Below are 23,101 nucleotides of genomic sequence, written 5' to 3'. Positions count from 1 at the left end.
GCTGTCGTGGATGTCTGCTATCTTGCAGTGGAAGTAAGTGGTGAGGGAATCGCACAGGGCTTGCGACAGCGGGATGTCGTTGGTGTTGGAGCTGGGGTTGGAGAGTTCCTTCACGATGTTGAAGAGCTCCTTGCAATTGTGTGCATTGTTGTCGAGGCGGTCTTTGAAGGAGGTCCTCTCGGCCGCCCTGATGAGGTGGTGGTGGTTGCGGATGGTGTCCTTGTGTGCTGCGTGGCTGTCCGGAATTTGTTCACTGCCATTTCTTCTCTGGTTTCCGGCAGGCTTGCTTTGAGGCTAGGAGTTTTGGGGTGAACCAGCTGGCCCTCTTGCTGGTGTCTCTGTAGGGGGGGGGGGGGGTTGTTCTTCAGCTGGGCGAGGGTGTTGGCGCAGTCCTTCAGCTGGGCGAGGGTGTTGGCGCAGTCCTCGATCCAGCGTCTGAGGCTATGGGCAGCGTCGTTGGTGTTGGAGGGTTCGGTGGGTGAGCTGAGCGCGAGGTTTGCATGTAGTTGGTCTTCTGTGATTTTGATCCAGCAGCGGCGGGGGATCTGTTGGGTGTGGTAGGTTTCTGGAAGGTGAAGTGGATGCAGCAGTGGTCGGTCCAGAGGAGTTCGGTGATGTGACTTACGGAGACGTGTGGGCTTGAGGAGAAGACAGGGTCGAGCGTGTGGCCAGCGGAGTGGGTGGGCCATGTAACGAGTTGCTTCAGTCCAAGGTTGGCGAGGTTATCGATCAAGGTTGTGGAGTTGTAGTTGTTCTCAAGGTGAAAGTTCAGGTCTCCGAGGAGGATGTAGTCGGTGGAGGTCAGGGCGTGCGTGCTGATCAAGCCGGTGATGGAGTCGCTGAACTGGGGGCAGGGTCAGTAGACTAGGGTGCCTCTAAGGGTGAGTTAGGGTCTGTGTGGATCTGAACATGCATGTGTCCGGCGGTGCTGAGCGCGTCGTCTGTGTTAGTCGAGACCCTGATGCTGTTCTTGTGGTAGGTATGCTTCTGATTCAGGATTGGCTGTTAGAAGTATTGCCATTCACAACTTCATCTGAACGTACAGCAATACTCCTCAATCAACTACCTCAAGAATGCCAAGGTCATGTGTAGTGAATCTGCCACTTTAGTGGTCTGTTGGTCTGTGATGACCCTCGATCACCACCATTGTGTACTGACTTTAGTGTGCTATGTTACTTTAGCCTTAATGTAGGATGGTCTTGCATTAGAATAATCTTGCCAAAGAATAGAAGGTATGGGATGTCGAGGTGCAGTGTTGTTGGTGATGGTGCACACATGTGCTCCATAATGGATACTGAGGGATTAAGTGCATACTGTTATTTGAGTTAGGTGAATTATGACTGTAGCCTATTGGCTTTGACGTGATTGAATATCATTCTGCTTTCCAAGTAGTAGAGGCCTATGCTTGAGCAACTCCATATTCTAAACTGCAGCCATCTTTTGAGCCTCTGTAGTTGAGTCAGAGTCAAAAACACTTTATTCGATTAAATTAAAATCATAAAAGTATGCTATACATTCAAAGTTGATCACTGGGATATACAAAAGAATTTTTATATAAATAATGTTAAAACAAGAGACATTATGTGCAAATTTCCAATAGTACAAAGATATATTTACAATGTAGGTGAGAGGTTATATTTGAGATTACATGTGTTGTTCACCAGCAGTGAACCAGAGCAGACCAGTTCTTATCAGGAGGAATGTGCCTTCTTCGCATTGGCGTCATGACAAAACGCTTGGCCAGCTGCTGTTGGGTGCCTGGTGTGGAAAGGTACAGGAATCTTGTGAGAAAGGTAGGCGGGTTCTTCCAGAAGCTTCGATAGAGGATAGAATGCTATATTAGAGAAAGGGGGTCCGAGAGAGGGAGAGATGCTGAGATGCTGGTTTTGGCGGTCTGATGATACATCATGGTGCAGTCGTGTTTGTGCCACAGAGAGTCCTGACCCAACCAGAGAGGGAAAGAGAGACTGACCCTTCGTCAGATGACAAGACGCCTAAGATTATGGTGAGGTGTTCCAGGTGTACTTATTGTATCTAACTATGTCTTTTATTTTCAGGCTCTATGTATATGTATGTGTTGATGATTGCTACTAATGTTTACTGTGATGTTTAGTTATTTATTTCTTTTGTCATCCTATTATCATGTAATAAAGAAACCCTAGAGCATATCATTTGTATTCCTTATGAGGGAAGGTCGGGACCCTTTTTTACCAAGTACTTACAGAGGGATGGGCGATTCCCCTCTAATGGGTAATTGTTGATACGGGAGGGAAATCGGCTCCTATCAGGGATGTCTAAATTCTAATTATTCTATCCAATACATTGCTAGGAGGAGCATGCGTTGTGTACCCTCTCAGATGGGGAGGTGTTGTGATTTGCTGCGTACCCTCTCGGATAGGGAGGTGTTGTGACTTGTTATTTGTGAGGTCCTCGGCAATGGTCCTATATGTTGTCAGTGTTTATTCCTTTCTCGGGTAAGTATTGGGAAATGTGGTGTCTTTCTGGATCCTGAGAAAGGATGTGGTAAGTAATGGCCTGGTGACTGACAGAAGCACCAAAACATACAGAGAAGTAGGTCATTACAGTCATGATATTCAGACATCCCCTAAAATATACTATACCAATAGGACCAGGTCAGCTCTCCCTCTAACAGCCAGGCAACAACATGCTCGGCAGCAGATAGCTGTGCTGTTGAAAGAGAAAACAGATCTCTGTGCTTTGTGGTCGACTTACTCCCTCGATGAGAAGGAAGCCAATAGAACCTGAGCCCTAGCCCTGAGATGTCTCAAATTTTGAGACTAGGAAGGGTAAAGCAGACTGTATACATAGTAGTCCAGAGTGTTTTTGACCGGGTGTATTATCACATCACCGCTGGCGTCGTGTGCGAAACAGAGTACTAAATCTGGAACTTATTGATGATCAAGTGCATTGCACTGAACCTGTCTGGAGCCTAAAACAGCCAATTTGAGCAAGATCGCAAACGTTGGATACCTCGCAGAGAATCCCAATGTGATAAGGATATCTGTAGAAGATGTGATAGTGGAGGATTACTCATCGACTTGCTAGTACATGGAATAGAATTTTCCATGAAATCCCTGATGAAGCTCGCTGGGGTGAAAAGCGTTGGCTGTGTGGATCCAGAATAAAAGAAGATTTTTCTATGAAGACAAGTCTCTTTAACAATGTATGTGATTTGTGCGCATACTGTATGCTATTTAATTTGTGCCTCTTTGAGCAATTATATTGTATAGTTTAAATTTAAGTTCTAGGGTAGTGGACTTACAAAGGAGGGCACAAGCTAGACTGTTAGGTGAACTTACATTGAGTGATAGAAGAGCAAGTGCGGCTGTAATTGTTTTCCCCCTCACTGCCTTTGCTGTTCTTGATAAAGCAGACTGTATACATAGCAGTCCAGAGATATTACTTTAATGTGTTTATTTTGAATTGAGTTTGGCGAGGGATGAAGTATGCCATTCAGCACCAACAAGGTGCATCAAAACTCATCTCTACACACTCCACGCCAGGCATGGCTTCAGGGATAAATAAAGCTAGGTTGAGTGTACAAGCTCGGTATACAGTTATTTGCTGACACTGACTTCATGCGATGTACTCAAATGAATAGGGCCAAACTGTAGTGCGGGAGATGGTATGTGTGTGAGCAACTAGAGTGTGGTAGGCGGGCAGGAAATTGGTGTGGAGGGCAAGGCTTGTGTGTGAGAAGGGAGTGAAAGGTAAATAAAGCAAACCGTGCATTTCAGGAAACCCCATGGAAACATCTAAAATAGTACATAAACTGAAGAAACAAAAGAAGAAGAAAAAAAGTCAAAACGCATGCAACTAAACAATGGAGGGTAATAATGGTGATGATATTTATAATGTGGGTAAAGACTTTTTACTTCAGCATTATTGCAAATTAGATAGGACTGCATGCTTCACGCAATGATGTTGGAAACAACTTGTAGACATTTTTTTTTCTCGAACATCCTGATGTTTTTTGCAAATTTGGATAATATTGCCATGGGAAAAAATAATCAAATTCCTTAACCTCCTGGTTTCAAGATTTGAGCACCATAGTGAATGCTTTCTCCTTACTTGTTTATCAGGATTTCTTTATGCCTTTCCGCCAATTCTAATTACTAGTGTTATACTGAACTTCAGCCTGTTTAACTTCAAGAAGATCCTTATTGCTCTCACTTGGCTATGACAGTGCCGCTACCAAATCTTCGGAGTAGACACAAAGGAGGTTGTTGTCCAGTATGATGTGCTGTACAAGCTGAAAAACATGGCTCGTCATTTGACTTCTTATTAGCATATTCTGTAGTTCAGCTTTCCTTCCAAAAGACATGGCTAGCAGTAATGAAGCATGGAGAATTTGCTTTAAAACATTGTATTCTTTGAAATGTTCAATATATTCATATGGTGTATTCAAAGATATTCAAACCTGCAGCCTAGCCAAGAAGTGGCTCTCACATACATTTGGCAAATTCGTCATTTCGAGTTCTTTTAATTATAGCAGCTTACAGGGTGAATCCAAATCAAGACCTCTGTTCACCATTCTAGTGATAACTCTTTTGAAGGTAACATAAATGTTTTGTTGATTAGTAAACTTCATTACTAACCAATTAAAGAGGCAGTTTCTTATTGCATGAAACCTACTGATCGCAGAAACTAAAAACCTTTTTACAATCCTTAACTACACTGATAGAAATAATATATAGAACTAAAAATAAGACAACCCAGTTGTCGCCCAGGGCAGCGATTGAGATGGCTGTAGGTGTATGGTATTTCTATAGTGTGAACCAAGCCAAAAGGGAGAAGAGCACTGTGCATGACCAAAGACCAGCATAAAGTCAACGAGTAATAGGAAAGGAAGCTGGGTTGTGGATGCTTAATGCATTGTGACGCAGTGTTCTTTAAAGAGGTAAGTCTTCAACCTTTTCCTAAATTGGAGCGTGGTTGAGGCTGTCCTGATGGATATGGGGATGAAGTCCCCGATCTTGGGCCTGATGTCTAATTTTTTCCTTCTTAGTTTGTGGCTGCAGTCTGATTGTGTCCTGACTACAGGTGTGCCAAATAGTACTAGAGATGGTGAGCTTGTCTGCATTGTAAATGATGCCGCTGGTTTTGAAGATGGTGCGGGCAGCCAAAGAGAGACAATGAAGTTGCATCTGGATGGGGGGTCATGCGATCGCTTTTCTTGAGGCCATGGACGAAACGTGCTGCAGTGTGCAGGATGCCCCTAAGGGGTGTCCGAATGGAGTCTAGTAGGCCTTGGAGTAGGGCATTACCACCATCCGGATACAAGAGTCTGATGGCCTGGAAGAGTGGGACCAAGCTAACTGGATGGGACCTCCTATTATTTTGTATACTAAAAAAGTATCCAGTAGCTTCAATTCTCGAAGTTACTCAAATAACGAGCCGATGTACTAAATTCACAAGCTGGTGTAATTTATTCCACTTTTCTTCTACTTTTTTTTCAGAAGTTAAATTCATTAAAATCATGTCATTGACCAGGATAACAAACAAAATATTAATAATGAAACAATTTGGGTTACATAAACATTTCCCGGTTGTATGACAAACATCAACATATATTTACAAGTGTACGACAAACAACATATTCGGATCCTGTCTCGATGTCTTATTTTTAGAGAGGTAGAGGGCCTCCAAAGGGATTTGCTGTGGGATGGGAAGCCATGAATTGCCCTAAACAAGCTTACATTAAATTGGTATGATGGGGGCATTCGCCTCCCGGATAGCAAAAAATATTATTGGGCAGCACACTTAGCAGCCATTAACCACGGCACCTACGGTCGACCCGACGATCCTGGCTATGCCATGGACAGGTGTCTCCTCCCGGGGGGAGGGGGGAACTATAATAGAGCTCTCTACTCCAAACCTGAGCGCTCCAGATTGACTGGCCTCACCAAACACTCAGTCCATGTATGGCATGCCGCCACCAAATGCCTCGGCTGGGACTGCCGGCTGACACCTGCGACTCCTTTACGGGACTCCGAGCAGCTGGGTAAACTATGGAAATCAAAAGGGTTTGACAAGTACGAAATTAAACCCTTTGACACTTTGCAACAGCAATTTGATCTAGCAGACACAGAAAACCTTTGTTACACACAAGCCCGACGTGCATTACGATCCCTCCTGCCGCAGGGTACCATACTCCCAGAGTGTTCCCCATTGGAGGACAGAATACTAGACGGCCACCTCCCTGCAAAAGCTATCTCCTTGTTATACAAAAAGTTGATCAACAACATGGAAAATCCTCTCCATACACTGCGGAATAGATGGCATTGAGATGGATGACAAAGAATGGCAGGAGGCGATATCTTCCCCCAGAGTGGTTGCAATTCCATCACGACTCAGATTGGTGCAGTTAAAAATCCTTCACAGGAAATCCATTACTGGACCCCAGCTTGTACAGATGGGAAGAGCTGACGGGGGTAGAAGGGGTTGCGGCCAATTAGGAACTTTCATGCACATCATATGGGAATGCGACCAGAAAGTACATGACATTCTCAGTGCAGTGCTGACTTAATCCTGAAGCCTGCAGGTGCCTTCTTAATGTGTGGGAGCCTACAGACTTGAATGTTGCACAGACGCAATGGGTCACTCTGGGTCTAACACTTGCAAAAAGGAATATCGCGCAGCTCTGGGGTGCATCCCACCCACCTACAGTGGAGGCCTGAGAAAGGTACCTCGACTGGTGCACGCACAAGGAAAAGACAGTTTATGTGGCCAGGGGTTGCCCCCAAAAAATTGACTCTCATATGGGGTCTGTGGAACTCCTACCGTGGCGAAATATGCCAACCACATTATAGTATTGAATATGACGATGCCCTTTCCCCGGAGACCTTCTCTATAATGTAAGATTGTCCCTAGCTCTCACTTATTGTCTCCATGATGTATAATTTTGGCAACCTCCTCTGTAACGTATTATGATGCCGATGTATGTTAATAAAAAACATTTTTTTAAAACATCAACATATACTGTAAATTGCATACATCCTGCACAATTGATTGAACACTGGGTAGCTCAATATAAGGCACCAGTCCTTGACTGTCGAAGCGCTATATGTGTGTTGTCGCCTGCCTCTGTGCACAGCTCTGGGGCCTCAAATTTGAAGTGTTGTCAATAAGTGAAGGAAATGAATCGAAAACTTTCTCCCTGAGCACTTAGAGGGTGTCTTATCCCAGATGCCACGGTCAACGCGTTTCCAACCCCGTCTTCATTATGGGGTTTTCATCAGGACCTGGACGTGGTGATGTCTCTTTTTAGCTGTAGTCCTCCTTGTTGGTTGAAGGTTTGCTAAAAAAAATGTAGCGTGGTTTTGGCCTAATTCAAATGATGGTGACAATTTCAATAGTCAAATCTTTTATTCTCTGAACAAACTCGATGGGATGTTGGGAAACTTGTTTCCAAAATATTTGTGCCGTCTAATCAATAGAGCTGGGAAGAAAGAGTGCTGATATCAGTCTTTTTTTGTTTTGCTTTGCAATGTGTTCCTTGAGGGTGAGGTTGGTATCCAGGGTGAATCCAAGTGACTTGGCATTTACTGAAAGTTGGGTTTCGAAACCGTCAGATATCTTTTCAATTGGCAGGAAACTTACCAGAAAAAGAAACTAAAAATATTATTATTTAAAAAATTGAAGATGGATTGGAGTGTCCTTTAAATGTTGGAGCACACATACATTTAGTCTCTCTGCCATCATTACATTTTTGCCATTTAAAGTATAGACATTGGCCTCTCAGCACTTATGTCCCTGAAACTTCTTCAACCGTGGCACCTCTCTGCACATATGCACCTGAAACTTCTTAAACCGTGGCGGAAACAAGTTGCTGCTTTCAGAAAATGGAGACTATACATATTAAGTGATCTAGAGTTTCTTTAAATAGGGTGCATAGTAGACAAAGACTGGATTAATATAAAAACCCAGAACCAGGAGAGAAAGTAATTGCATACAATGTGTTCCTGAACCCTTCCAAAATGATTCTGATTAATATGGTGATGCAATTTTCCCTTTGCAATTCACCAATATGGATTTCACTCCCTTTTTTTCTTTGTAGTCCTCTAGGTAAACATGTTAAGACAATACATAAACCTTCAACTTGCCCAATTACTTAAAATTGCTCATTGTCTCACATTTAGCCCAGGTAATATATAAACCCAAATTGCTCATACCTTTTTCAAAGATCCCAATCCAAGTCTTAGACTCATAATATTTAGCAGGATTCGCTGGCCAAGTTATTATTTTTTTTTTTTTTGTTTTCCCTCATGTGCTGTCGTCAGCCTTAAACAGGCCAAGAGAAAATTATTTTTGTTATGCAAATACTTCATTAAATTATCCGGTTACTGGAGACTGGCTTGAGGACAAGAATGTGGCAGTTGCAAGATGGAACACATTGCAAAATGCTGTCCAACTTCAAGCCAGTGTCAATATTTACAACAGAGAAAACAGGCAATAAGGCTACAAGACAGTCACACTAGTACCTATCTGTATTTATAGTAGTGTGATTATAGACGCTCAACTGATTGTGATCCTACTGCCAAAGAATCACCACATAGAAAAGCCTATTACCAAAGATGGAACAGGAGCTTCTGTTATCTGAGCACATGATATTCTTAAAGATAAGTATCAGATTATAATAATCAAATCTGTTCCTTGTTCAATATTTTCATCATCCATAACAGCAAAACATAACAATTAGTATCCGCACTATCTATGATCCGTCCAACCCGAATCAACAGGAGTTCTCATTAGTCATGCACAGGAGTCACATGGTTTTGCAGATGCACACAAATGTTCAGCCCAGCCACCGAGTTTCGTCCTATAGGGACTTCATCAGGGTTGTAATTTATTAGAAAGACCCTGGTATATCTTATCTGGAAAATTCCTTGAGGTGTATGTAAATTAATCTTTAGACAGAACTAGCACTCCTGAGGCGGAAGCCGGGAGCTTTTACTGCTGAGATTTTAAAAATACATACTTTTCATCTATTTTGCACTTGAGAGTCACGAAAATTGTTGTTGTGTTTTTTAAATTACCTGCCTCTCTATCGCCCAGAAAGGGACTGAGCTGCCACGCTGGTACACCGCGCTGCGGACCCTATCGCAGCCGCGGCCCTCCCGCAAAGCCACTCAGCCGCCACCATCACTGGCGTGCACACAGGCCACGCCCCCCTCGAGGCCACGCCCCCTCGCCGATATAACTGGCGCTGAATGCGAGCGCTCTGTTAGAACTAGCACTCCTGAGGCGGAAGCCGGGAGCTTTTACTGCTGAGATTTTAAAAATACATACTTTTCATCTATTTTGCACTTGAGAGTCACGAAAATTGTTGTTGTGTTTTTTAAATTACCTGCCTCTCTATCGCCCAGAAAGGGACTGAGCTGGTACACCGCGCTGCGGACCCTATCGCAGCCGCGGCCCTCCCGCAAAGCCCCTCAGCCGCCACCATCACCGGCGTGCACACAGGCCACGCCCCCTCTCGAGGCCACGCCCCCTCGCCGATATAACTGGCGCTGAATGCGAGCGCTCTGTTAGAACTAGCACTCCTGAGGCGGAAGCCGGGAGCTTTTACTGCTGAGATTTTAAAAATACATACTTTTCATCTATTTTGCACTTGAGAGTCACGAAAATTGTTGTTGTGTTTTTTAAATTACCCGCCTCTCTATCGCCCAGAAAGGGACTGAGCTGCCACGCTGGTACACCGCGCTGCGGACCCTATCGCAGCCGCGGCCCTCCCGCAAAGCCCCTCAGCCGCCGCCATCACCGGCGTGCACACAGGCCATGCCCCCCCTCGAGGCCACGCCCCCCTCACCTCACCTACAATAAAACATGTGTATGTGGAGGAAGCGCAGCGGGCGAGCGCAGCGGGCGAGCGCAGCGGGCGCGACGATTGCGCGCCGAAGGCGCGCTTAAGGCAAGCTCGTCTGCGCTTGTCCGCGCCGAGACCGGGCCTAGGGCCATCCCCCCTACACCCCAAGCCGCAAAACCCAGACACTACAGTGCCTCTACTCTTCTCGACCTAAGGTCTCATCAAAGGAAGTGCAGCCAGCATCTGCTACACGTAGAAAAACTCCCACAGATCTGCCGTAGCTGCAAATCGACCCTCAAACCTAAGACGTCCTTAGACCAGTCCCACGAGTACCGCATGTTCATGCTAAATTGTAGATCTCTACCGAAACATAGGGAGGATTTTGCCCTCCTGATGGAAGAACGTATGCCTGACATTGTCTTCCTAACGGAAACGTGGCTTACCTCGGATTCAGACCCAGACCTGGTAACAGCCCTCCCACCTGGCTTCCAAATCACTCGTCAGGACCGGCCTAAGGGTAGAGGAGGAGGCGTAGCAATCATTTACAAAGAGCAGTTCCTCTGTCGAGTCATCTCAGAAACTATCCCGGACTGCGAGAGCTTAGCCTTCAGCCTCGAACTCTCCCCTAACAACTGCTTTTCAGGTACTTTAATTTACCGTCCCCTAGGCCCCCCCAATCAATTTCACAACCACCTTGCATCGATTGTAGCGGAACGAGTTAGCACCTCCTCTAACTTCACGCTGCTAGGCGATTTTAACTTTCACTTTGACTCTGCAGCAGACCATACTGCAACTACACTTACAGACGACCTAGCAGCGCTGCAACTAAACCAATTTGTCAGCTCTCCCACCCACGTTAAGGGTCATTTGCTAGATCCAATATTTAGCAACTGCGTAGAGCTGGAAACCAGTCTTCCAGTGCCCCTCCCGTGGACTGATCATCTATTAGTCCCCCTCTCCTGGACCACTCCTAGACCTCTGACCATCAGACCCACAGAAAGAATAGCCAGACCCTGGTCTCGCCTCCCAATCGAAAAATGGACTTCCAAACTGGCTAGCAATCCACCTCTCCACAATGATGACCCCTGCCTAGCAAACTAGACATACGAAGAATGGATCACTCAATCACTCGACCACTCCCTTCCCAAAAGAAAAACCACAATTAAACGTCCCCATAAATCCGCCCCCTGGTACTCAGAAGCCCTTAGGGCAAAGAAACGCCTATGTAGGCAAGCCGAAAGGAAATGGCGTATGCATTTCTCACCAGGAAATAAAACGCAATATCGAAACTTAATCAAAGAATATAAAGAAGAAATCAAAACCGCCCAAGCAGCACACCTTACCAATAAAATTATCTTAGCTAAATCAAAACCAAGAGAAATTTTCCAAATTGTGAACAATCTTACAAAGTTGCCACCTAGCCTGCCTGAGACCAAATCTATAGAACACTGCAACAAGATGTCAAGTTTCTTCCTCCAAAAAATCAATAAAATCTATCAATCCTCCCCCCCCCCTACCACCCCCCCAGCTCAGACCAATTCCACCCTGACACCCCCCCTATCTCAGCCCCCTCCTACACTGGACCACTTTCCCCTCCTCAATCTCGCGTCTCTGGAATCGGTGGCGCGGAAAGTTAAATCAGGCTCCCCTGTCGACCCAGCTCCGCCAGACATTGTCATGTCAGCATCCCAGGTCACTCTGCCCATCATAATGGATCTCTTGAACTCCTCCATCACCGCTGGCACGGTCCCGCCGGAATGGAAACGTGCCATGGTCCGAGCCCTGCTAAAGAAACCTAGCCTGGACCCTTCAGACCTCAGTAACTACCGGCCAATCTCCCTATTGCCTTGGCTGAGCAAAGTCCTAGAGAGATACATCAATGGCCAACTAGTCGCCTACCTTGAAAATCACCACCTGTTGGATTCTACCCAGACAGGCTTCAGACCCAAGCATGGAACCGAACCCGCTCTCCTCATGGTCACCGAGGAATCCAGAAACATCCTGGACCAAGGAGGATCAGTGGCAGTGATCCTCCTTGACCTAAGTGCGGCCTTTGACACGGTCAGCCACGACATCTTGCTTGACCGTATGACTAATATCGGTATCAAACATAAGGCATGGCTATGGTTCAAGTCCTTCCTGAAGGACAGATCCTTTCGGGTATTTGATGGCGAGTCAACATCCACTAGCAGGCCATTGAGATGCGGAGTACCACTAGGCTCTTCATTAAGCCCTGCGTTTTTTAACATTTATATGAGGCCACTGGCTGAGGTTGTCTGTCCTTTTGGAGTTAAAATCATATCCTACGCGGACGACACTCAGCTGGTGGTCTCACTGGCGCAGGAGGCCAACATGCCAAAAGGAGGAGGGCTCAGAAAATGTCTGGAAGAGGTAAAGAGCTGGATGTCCGCCTCACTACTCAAAATGAACGGGGACAAGACAGAGCTGATGCTTCTGGGCCCGCTGACCCTAACACATTGAACGCCCTCTGGCCACCCTGTCTGGGTACCCCCCGGCACCCAAGGACAACATCAAGAGCCTCGGGGTGTGGCTGGACAGATCCCTCTCCTTTGGCTTTCAAGCCACCAAACTCTCGGCTATCTGTTTCGGCCTTCTGAGGGCTCTAAAGAAAGTCCTCCATCTTCTACCCATGGAAGCCAAACAGGTAGCCATCCAGGGTCTGATCCAGTCCCGCCTGGATTTCAACAACGTCCTCTACCTTGCTGCCCCAGACTATACACTGCGGAGACTTCAAATTGTGCAGAACTGTGCAGCACGTACACTACTGCAACTCCCCCGCCGACAATCTGTCAGAGATGGTCTGATCAAACTACACTGGCTGCCAGTCCGCCAAAGAATCCACTTTAAAGCCATGTGTATTGCTCACCAGGCCTTCTGGAACACTGGCCCCCCTAATCACACGCAACCTAGTCTCCCACTACCAACCTAGCAGAAACCTTCGATCTAACCAGACCTTCATGGCCACAACACCCAGAATAAAAAAAGCCAGATCTGGCGGCAGGACCTTCACCCATAATGCATCCAAGACATGGAACACCCTACCCCTCCATCTGAGAGCAAACCCTAACCTCTCCTCATTCCGGAAACAGCTCAAAACATTCCTCTTTAATTCCCCACAGTAATGCTCTACCAGTTTTCCTGCCTCACTAGTCCCCTCTGTTGGTTCTCAGCGCTTGGACGCCCCCGGGCAGCAATCGCGCTTCATAAATCCACATACAAATACAAATACAATCTTATCCAAATGTGTCCTTCTATACTATGTGTGAAGCTTGGATACTTATGTTTTAACCCTCCTTCATCCAAAGGGAGAATGATTTGTTTACAGAGATCCTAAGATGCATTTTTATTTCCGTAGAGTGAAAGGGATGACAACCACTATCTTCCAGTGTCGATATGTACTAACTAGCGTGCGCAACGCTCACCATACAAGATCATGGAGATTAATTTTGCTGAGAAAGTCAACAAGATGGGAGAAAGCGATGGCGAATCAAAACAATCAGTCTTATCAGTGCATTTATCTGGGTGTTTAACTTTGATTTATGTATTTACCCTGGCAATTTATGACCCACGTACTTCTATTCACACCCTAAGATAGTTTTATTTGGAACTTCTTTAGTTGATCAGATTGCCCACCCTCCGCCTGCTCTTGCATTTCAACCCAGACCTACAGCAGTCGTCAGGGCATCTACTAGTGATTCGTCACATAATTGGCATTTAACATTATAAGTGGTTGTTAAACACCAGCTGGGGTCTAGTTGAGTAATATTGAGTCATCTGCCTACTGGGGGATATTAAGTGGGCAAGAAATTAGATCTCATCCCCATATCTGGTGTATAAATGCAAGAGAAAAGGGTTGCAAGTACACACCTGTTTAAGCTACTCATTAGTAGAAGTTTCACCTTAGAGGTGGGTATTATATCCACTGTAGGTCTGATTACATGATTGGAGGCCCTCAATAGATTGAGCAGGATTCCCACCCCGTGTTGCTCTGTCCATAACCATCTCCTGTTCACACGTTTCTTCACAGTTATTGAAGACCATTGTGTGGGTTCACGCTTTTGGTTTGAAGCGCTTCTGATAAGATTAATTAAGTTGACACCCTCTGCTCAAGTTTCAGGAAGAAACTGCTTAGAAAAACCTTTGGAAGGGTGTTTCCAGAAACTGTATCCGCCATTAATCACTGTAGTACAGGCATCAATCATTTTAACACCTTGACCGGGGCGCGAATTCCGCTGCGGTGCTGGAATTCTAATCAGTGGGTGGGGTTCGGAGGGCACCCGGCCGTCCTCCGCACACGCCTACCGGCACGTAGGACTGCCGGGGGCCGTCCGCAGCATCAAAGGGGTTAAATATGATCTGCATGATGGAACCACTTAAAGAAGCGAGTATAATTTGAGCTCCATCATCCTCTCGTTGAGGGGGAAGTGGGAATAACAAATAACTGGATGCACCTTGAATATCTTGTTTGGGCCTAGGACTCCATCTGACACTTCTCTGCATTAAATGTATAATCCCTTGGCTGAAGATCATGTTCAATTACGCCAAGGCCTATCCACATCCACAAAGTTATTAACATGTTAAAGGATTGATTCAGACACCGAGTTACTGATGCTTGCTACAATCTAAACATTGGATAGTGTCAAAAACTCTAAATATCTTCATTTCTATTCACTGGGTATAAGCATATGCTTTGTTACCAGAAGTTCTTCCTGTATTCTTTCTTGATGAGTCTAATATTTTCTTGTGCTGGGGGTCAAGGCAAATCCTTCCTGAAATACCAAGCTTAACTTTGCAGATGTTATTGTTAGGATTGTCAAGTGGGCTAAATGGTGCGTGGATGAAGGCATTATACTCACCCTAGTGAGGGAGACACTGGGTGATGTGAACAATGGAAACAAAGTTCGTTCCCAATTATCATGATCTGTCATCAACAGTGGCAACACCCAAATGAACTATTAAGAGATTTTTGATATGTCTGACTCTTTCCACTTTTCCTCGGTACGCACATCGCTTTTGATACTTTCTTTTTACCATCTATACATCTCCCCACTTCATGGTCATTCCTTCGGCTGCGTAATAGGAAAAACTGGGCTGCATTGTGACTCAGTGCAGCGTTCTGAAATTTAATTCTTGGACATGCTGAGTGCAAAGGCCATCCTCCTCCAATCTTCTGCCAATCATATTCCCTCCAATCCTTTGGTTTCTCTTTTAAGTGTACTGATTTGCTCCTTTCCCTCCTTACGTACAGTCTTTGAATTTCCTGGCAATTTTCCTAAGCTGTAAAGGCCTCCTTCCCGTGCTCCCAGTCCCTTTCAGAATACTGTTGCAGGGCATTTTTTGGACTCTAAAGCCTGGAACTTCAAAGAGTGTTCCACTCTCCCAAATGGGGGTGACAGTGATTTTATCCATAGGTCTGGCCCTTGTATGAGCCATGTGCCTCTGCTACAATCATACTGGAAGGGCCCTCATTTCAGATTGGGCCTTGCACATACAGGAATTCCAGAGACCCTTGACAGGGTGAGGTGAGCTGTCTGTTTCATGGGATCATTCCTCCCAATATTTCCATCAGAGCCCATATCAGTTGATTGATGTGGGTTAGGGAGATGGACGTTTGATCAGAACAACCTGCTCGTGCATCATTGAATGTTTCTGTCCTGCCATCTTCTAAGTTAGCAGTTGGGAGGACTTTGTGATCTACATATATGTACCCCTCTAACTATTCTGTCCCTGCTCTAATATCCTGGGATCATGCTCGGCTCTACAATTTGTGATGGGGCCTTTTGGCCAAAAACTGGCCTTGCTTTTGTAGCCGCAAGGATGAAGGTATTGGGAATCGGACATTCCAGCGAAATTCACTTTGTTTAATGTCCAGGCCATATTATAGAAAAAGATCACAGATTGAGATGACATTTACTCCTCATCATTCCAGGATCTCTCAGCTGTCTTCAGCACAGTTGACTATACTAAACTCATTTATACCCAGAAATTGCAAATGGAAATGACTAGCAACATCCTCCACATACTCTCCAACTCTACTTCATTAACTTTGGCACCTTTAGGGGCAGATTTACAAGCCCCTTGCGCCACTTTTGCGTCACTTTTCCCAAGTTAAAAGGGATGCAAATGTGGCGCAAGGGGCTTGTATATCTGCCCCTCAGTTTCCAGTAGATCCCTACAACCTGCAGGGTCTCCCAGTCTCTCCATATAGTCCCTGTCATCTTCAGCCCCTACATGGATGGAGCCCCTTGGGACTTTACTCACTGGTAACAGTTTAAAAATTCAACAATACGCTGGTGAGACACAACTTAATTTGGACATTTCCTCTGTGGCAGATGTCCAGTGACTCATACACTTGATGTGTCTCACACAGACCTGGATCTCCAGCACTTACCTGAATCTCAACCCCATAACACATTCCTGCTATATGACAACAAAAAACCAAGCAACAACTAGTACAAACAGGCATGACCCTGGACGGAGTTGAAATTACCAAATGTCAAGTAACTTTTGGCGCTAAGCTCACCATCAAAGAAAACATAACCAAGAAAACCCATACGGCTGGTCACCAGCCCTCTCTACTGAGGAAAATAAAAACATTCCTCCCAGAAAGCGACTTCAAAACTTTAACTCATGCTCTCACACTCTTCCATCTGGATTGTGGAAATGCCCTGCTTCACCTAGACTCCATAGTACTTGCCCCACTTAGGGGCATCCCGCACACCTCATAAACATTCTGAAGAAGTATTACCTCATCAGCTCGTCCCTGAATCTACTCAACAGACCTTTATTGCCACTCATACATCTTGGCACACCTCCAGCCAGAACACCATCGTACTGGAGATGAACAAATTCAGGAAAGAAAAGACAAGGCTTCCCACTCTGGGCACCCAGGATCTGCAATGCTTTCCCTATGTCCATCAGGTCTGACCCACTGTGTTGCAACTTACGAAAGAGCTGAATACAACTCTGTTTTAAAGAACTCTACATAACAACACCATAAAAGTTTATCTTCATTTTTAGATACCAGGTATTCCTACAGACATGCAGTAACTTTAACTTTTGTTTTGAATTTCTTCAGCTCTTTTGGCTGGGTTCACAACATACAAACCCTGTGCACATACATAAATATCTGCAAAACTAGTCGCTCTCTTCTGCAACTTATTTAGCTTTTTTTTTTACTATTGAGAAGGCATGGGGGCTCGGGGAGAGCTAGAACCCCTACCTGGATGCAGTCGCAGCTCAAAAGCTGTCACATTGTTGGACACAACTCCTTGCATTAGATTAGGAGGCCCTTCACAAATTGGGAGCCCTATTTTTGGCTAGAATGATGAAGTAAAATGGGAAGCTCAGATTCTGAAGTGTAGCATCTATATATGCAACAAATTCAGCTAAGATCTACCTGAATTTAGTGTACATTTAATTGCGATTGACAGAGAGTATGCATGCTAATGGTAACTTGTGGACTGTCCCCAGAATTTAAGTTGGCTTTGAACTGCCACTGTGGTAGATCACTTAGCCTATTTGTCACAGTCTGGAAAATCCCACCAGACTGCATATTGCAATTAATTAAAAATGGGGAGTCGGACCTAAAAGAATCATTTTTGGATGCCATCGGTCTCCGCACGCGTGTACCAGTGCAGATTACGCCCTTGTAAGAGTGACTGCTTGCCATTATCCAATAAATTGCGATTTCTGGAGAAAACCTTGCCAGGCAAGGAGGCAAATAAAACCTTAACATGCTGTTGCTGAAGCATCCTCTGTCTTGTTGAATTCAGAATCAGTTTTGTTATTTACCTATAAAGTAACTTCCCTCGGCCCTACCATTTAAAGAAGCGGTTGGCATCTTTACAGAGGGCTTTGTTGACTCCCTGTCATCCAAGGCTAACTGAAGATCCCCTTCATCCAGAGGGTTATGTTAAAGATATGAATATCACAAAGTTATGCACAATGGAGAGCTGTGGATACAAGTATGTAACTATTATCCTGTGCTTTAACCTTAAATGTCCAAGTGGTGCTTTGACCGGGCTGCATTGAACATACCAAAATTTCAACCTGTGAACTGCAGGATACACACCTCTCTGTAGTGGGTATATCAACCCCTTAAGTTATCTTACCAGCTTGGCTATTATTGAAAATAATAGTTTTTTTGCTTCTGACCCCAGGCTCAGCTCTCCCATGCTGCTGCACCACTCTGCTTCCTCCACATTTTTCTGAGTGCTTTCTCCTGCTTTTTTTCTCATCTTTTACTGCTTTCTCCGTCCTTTCCCCCTGTGTTTCTGATTGCTTTCTCCTGCTATTGCCTTGTTTCTTTTATACTGCGTTCTCTGTCCGGTCACCCCGTTTTCTGAGTGCTTTCTCCTGTTTTTGTCTCACCTTTTACTGCTTTCTCCATCCTTTCCTTCTGAGTGCTTGCTCTTGCCTCGTTTTTCACTGCTTTCTCTGCGAAGCAGCTAGCAGCTCCAGCGCTTTGAGACCCTCACAGGTGATTTGCTGCACTTTATAAATCCTGATTGATTGTGGGTGTTGCATTATGTTGTTGATGAGTCCAAGGGAAATACATCTTCTAAGGCCTTGTTATAACTTGAAGTGTGTTATGTGTGTTTTAATTTGCTGATTTATATTGTCTGTTGCTGCAGAGAATCCAGAGCCAACCGGGAGCAGAGCTACTTTGGTGGGTGATACCAGCATTGCGTCCTTCAACACGCCCGTCAGCGATGATGATGATGATGATGAAGAAGAAGAATACCATCATGAAGCCCATGACTATGACGGGCCCTATAGCAGTGATGAGGATAATGATGATGATTACATATTTTTAAGTACACATTGGTGACTGGAGAGGGGAAATTGTTCATAGGCTGGGTGGCCCGTTTGATATTAACATGAAGGAGTAACTCATGAACACCTGCTTTCAATGGGTTCAAAACTACTTGCATTCTGCAGTCAAGATTAAGTGTCCAGTGTGGATTCACTTTTAATTAGAAACTGGTTGTTGAGGATGTGGTTATACAGATATTTCACAAACGTGTCTCCTACTAGAATTTTTTTTTGTATGCGGAGTACTTCAGTGCAGAAATCTTGTTTTCCCTCCTTGCTAGCAAAGTGGAATCAAGTGAAGTCTAGTGCGCTGTGAGAGCTGTGGTGTTATCCCAATGACATCAACTTTTAGGTGTCAGCCTGCACACTGATGGGAGAAGAGCCAGGTGTCCACTGTGGCAACAGGTAGACCTTCACTCAGTTATTCTAGAGTGCCTTGTGCCTGCCTGCTAGCCATCCTATTAGCAAATCAGACTTCCAAGAGACCACCATGAAGAGGTTTGAAATAGTCTGGATCCCGCCCATTAAAGACCAGGAGAGGCGACGTCTGCCTATAGTCAGCAACATCTGTCTTTATGATGGAACCGCTTCAAGAAGCGGGTATAATTTGAGCTCCATCGTCCTCTCGTTGAGGGAGAAGTGGGAATAACCAATAACTGGATGCACCTTGAATATCTTGTTTGATCCTAGGACTCCATATGACATTACAGTTGACAATAATTTTAAGACACTTCTCTGCACTAAATGTACAATCCATTGGCTGAAGATCATTTTGAAGTACAATCACTGATGAAATACGCGGTCATGCTGATGGTCTATGAAAATATCTCTTTTTGGTTCTTGCAGCATAAACAGTGGAAAAAATATGTGTGGATTGGGTGAAATAAAAGACAATGCATATAACATGCACGACACGTGTTGAATAGATTATGCAAGGTGCTGGCAGATGTAATGTAGCTTTCAGGACTGCAAAGGGGTGGAGGGCGGTTTTGTACAAAGATTACCAGAACCCCTATGTTAATGTTTAACTAATGTGCAACTTTCTAGGTCCATGCCTAGAGAAAATCTGCTAATATCTTCTATTTACCTTTAAAGTTGAGAACGTTTGCTCATGTGTGTCCACTCTCTAAATGTGAATCAAGTAATATTTCAGATTTTGTTACGATTTGGTCAGGTTATGGCATTTACATACATATTTGATAAATTAGCTAGTGTGGAAGATAGTAGAAGAAATAAAACAAGAGTTGTACAGAAGAGTGTATCCAATAGCCAGTATATGGTAGGATGCTTGTTCCTACAGATGTTTGAGGAAGCTTTTCTTTATTTGTCTGGCCTTCATGAGTCCTGAGTGTGTCATAGAAACTCTCACAAACCAATTGAAGTCTAAGAGGGTTCATTAACAAAAGAATAATGAAGTGTGTGAATCATAGTATGATTTGGTCTGATTTCCTTCAGCACTGCTGAATAGATCGAGCTTGTGGAGCAATGGCTTAGTACACAATTAAACGCTAGCACTTGTAACTTACGATTATAGTCAATTGACTGATTCATAAATGAAATACTAGCAGGTGCTAAGGGTTTGAGTGCAAGTGAAATGAGGTCCACATAGTAATAATAATATGAAAACATTTTGGCTGATTCAGCTAGTCTCCGTGTCTATCCTTGGATGCCTGGACGTCTATATAGCCAAATATTAGAGAGGGTCCCCTCCCTATGGTCATTCTTAATTTCATCAGAAAAACCTGGCTAAATCATATTGTGGTTAGTCTAATGTAATTCTTTGTATTCCACAATCACATCCTTTTTTTCCAATTAACCTGGACCTGAGTGACCAGGAATTGATGGTTTTAGGCCTGACATACAGTTGATTCTTGATTTGTAATTTTTTTTCTTTTGAATGCAAGCTACTATTAATTCTTGGAACTGTCCTAGGAGCTAGTACAGCAGCATGTTTAAGAGAAATTATCTGAAGGGGTATGGAGGATTTAGGGTGCAGAATGTTGACAGATGTGGAAGGTGGGGATAGGAGGTTTGCTGGGATGTTCATGTTTATGGCTCTGAAGTAGAGAAGCAGCAGAATTCAATGTAAGGACTTAAACAGTCGAGTCAAGTACAATCTGTGAAAAGAGTCGGCTTCTGTAGAGCACAGATAAAAGAGCGTAAGCAGTGGATATGCAGGCACAGAATCTTATTAAACATTGCTTTATTTACGGATTTGTAGGATAATGTAGAGCCTTCTTAATTGTAAGAGACCACTGTTATACAACCCCATGGATTATATTTTTCAATCTTGATTAGTTGTCTCCTACTGGGATGCTTTAGAAGATGAAGTAAATATGTATTTCCTCTTTCTCTTCCTTTCCTTCCTCAAATAAGCGATTAGCATTGACTTCCTAATATTCTACAGATGACTTTTTCCAAATCCTTACAGTTCTAGTTTTTCACTTTTTTATTGTTGTATTTTCTTTAGTTATTGAAGATCTATTTTGGGTTGTCTTTTATTTAGCTTTTTTGTTATTTTGTGGACTACATGGCATTATAATTTCTTTTAACTTGCATACATTTTACTCATTTGTTGGTGTACTGGAAAATAATACTCTTTCCTATTTTCAGCCCTTTCCTGTGTTTTGGGAAGAAAAGCAAACTGACCGAGGTGCGTTTCCTGAGAAAATTAATAAATATTTTAAGCTATTGTTTTTAAAAAGACTCATATAGGCATTTCTCAGACTGTATTTTCACAATTAAATATGTTGCACAAAAGAGTTTCTTTTGGTGGTTGGTGTTGAAAGCAGCCAAGCTCAGCCGCTTTTCCTCTTGACAAAGAGCATGCCCAAAAACAGATTGAGAACGCATGAAGTCCAAAATAAATACATTCTTAAAGCTTGTAAACAGGAATGTACTTACAATCAAATCAAGAATTCAATAACATGGGTGCTAAATTCTGCAGTCTCAATGCCCGGATAGGTATTTACTTGCTCAAGGGTTTACCATTCAATCTATTGTAGTTTAAAGTAAGAGAGATTTTGTTCAATATACATTGAAATGTTTTGTTTTATTCTTTTACCACAATAAATGTATGTGCACCATTTTTGAAGTGTTATGGTATTTGGAATTTATTCTGTGATAGACCCATGTAGAAGATGGAGAACCATTCTTACCTAGAAGCTTCCATCCTGTCAAGATAAAACAGGACCATTCTCCTGGCAAGCACCACCTATGATGTTTTTGTAAAACTCCAAGAGTTCCCAAATGGCACCTACAATGTCCAGTGGTTAACTACTCTTCCTTGGTAGGCCGGAAAGAATATCCTCCAGGAAAGAAATTGGAAGTACATCCATTGGACCCCAGTGGTAAAACCCGAGTCATTTCCTCTTATACGGACACCTTGTAAAGAGGTGTCTTGTCCTTTGTCTGATTTCCATGCAGCTGTATCCAACTTTCTAAGTAACCTGAGAGATATGCTCCAAGAGGCATATATACTTCTAGTGGCTCCCAACTGACCAGAATCATCTGGGTACGAGTGAAAAGCTTATCCCTTTTGGTGAAGCAGATCACCTGTTAGTGTAGGGTAAATTGAGGGAGCAGGGGACAGATCAAATATGTCTGAGCTCAAACACTGGCCAGGGAGGAGTCAACTGGATCAACTTATAAACATAAGACATTTTAGCTTGAACAGAAGCTAAGAATCAACTGGGTGAATCTGCGTACTGGCATCCTTCTCCTACCCAAAATAAGGGCAAACTCCCAAGGATCCCTTCTTTGTGCTGATTCTGGATTCATACTGTTGAAAGTCTTGTTGACCTTTGATGCAAAGACATGAAACTGTGGCACAATCCCATGTTGTAAACACAAGAGAACCCACATCCTGAAGCTCCCATTCACAGAGAAACAATTCCTGAGGGATCCTTCATGATAAAGAGCTAACAGACTCTTTCAGTGGACATTGCTGAAGTTTTACCATGTTTGATGAAATACTATGTGAAGGGTTTGCCTTAAAGTCATGCTCCTTCCTTTCATGTGCTGATGGGAAAAAGGCCATCTGGGCCAGAAATATTACCTTCAACTCAGAAGTACTGATGTGCCTTCATCTGTCCTATTTGGAGGGAGTTGACAGCAGCACCCTATGCAAACTCCAAGGTATCCATTGTGATAGCCACTTCAGAAGGACTGGGAAAGCAAGGCTCTTCCACTAGGGAGTATCACTTCTATCCCATCAATTGAGAGCCAAAGGTGCCAGATTGGAATCAGGATCATGGCTAACTTAGTATGCCCTTGAGTCCAGAATTGCAGATGGTGCTATTGTGTACATTACATCTTCTGCTTGGCATATTGGGCAACTGTACTCAATTCATAAGAACCAGTGACCGCTAAAGCCACCATACTCCAGTGAAGGGTGGCACTAGCATGTACAGGGACACATTAAAGATCTCTTCC

The 23,101-nt window shown here is 44.0% G+C and overlaps 1 protein-coding gene across 1 annotated transcript in view; it reads left to right on the top strand.

Annotated features, from left to right (window-relative positions):
• The window catches only part of RNF8 (ring finger protein 8), a 181,466-nt gene extending 159,711 nt beyond the window's left edge, over positions 1-21,755 (top strand). Inside the window, exon 8 of the mRNA XM_078647374.1 lies at positions 18,487-21,755. Coding sequence (XP_078503500.1) covers positions 18,487-18,683 — 197 coding nt within the window. The 3' untranslated portion in view covers positions 18,684-21,755. The remainder of the gene's footprint in view (positions 1-18,486) is intronic.
• The last annotated feature ends 1,346 nt before the right edge of the window (positions 21,756-23,101 follow it).

Source organism: Lissotriton helveticus, chromosome 6, assembly GCF_964261635.1.
Source record: "Lissotriton helveticus chromosome 6, aLisHel1.1, whole genome shotgun sequence".
NCBI lineage: Eukaryota > Metazoa > Chordata > Amphibia > Caudata > Salamandridae > Lissotriton > Lissotriton helveticus.
This window is presented reverse-complemented; position numbering and strand designations above follow the sequence as displayed.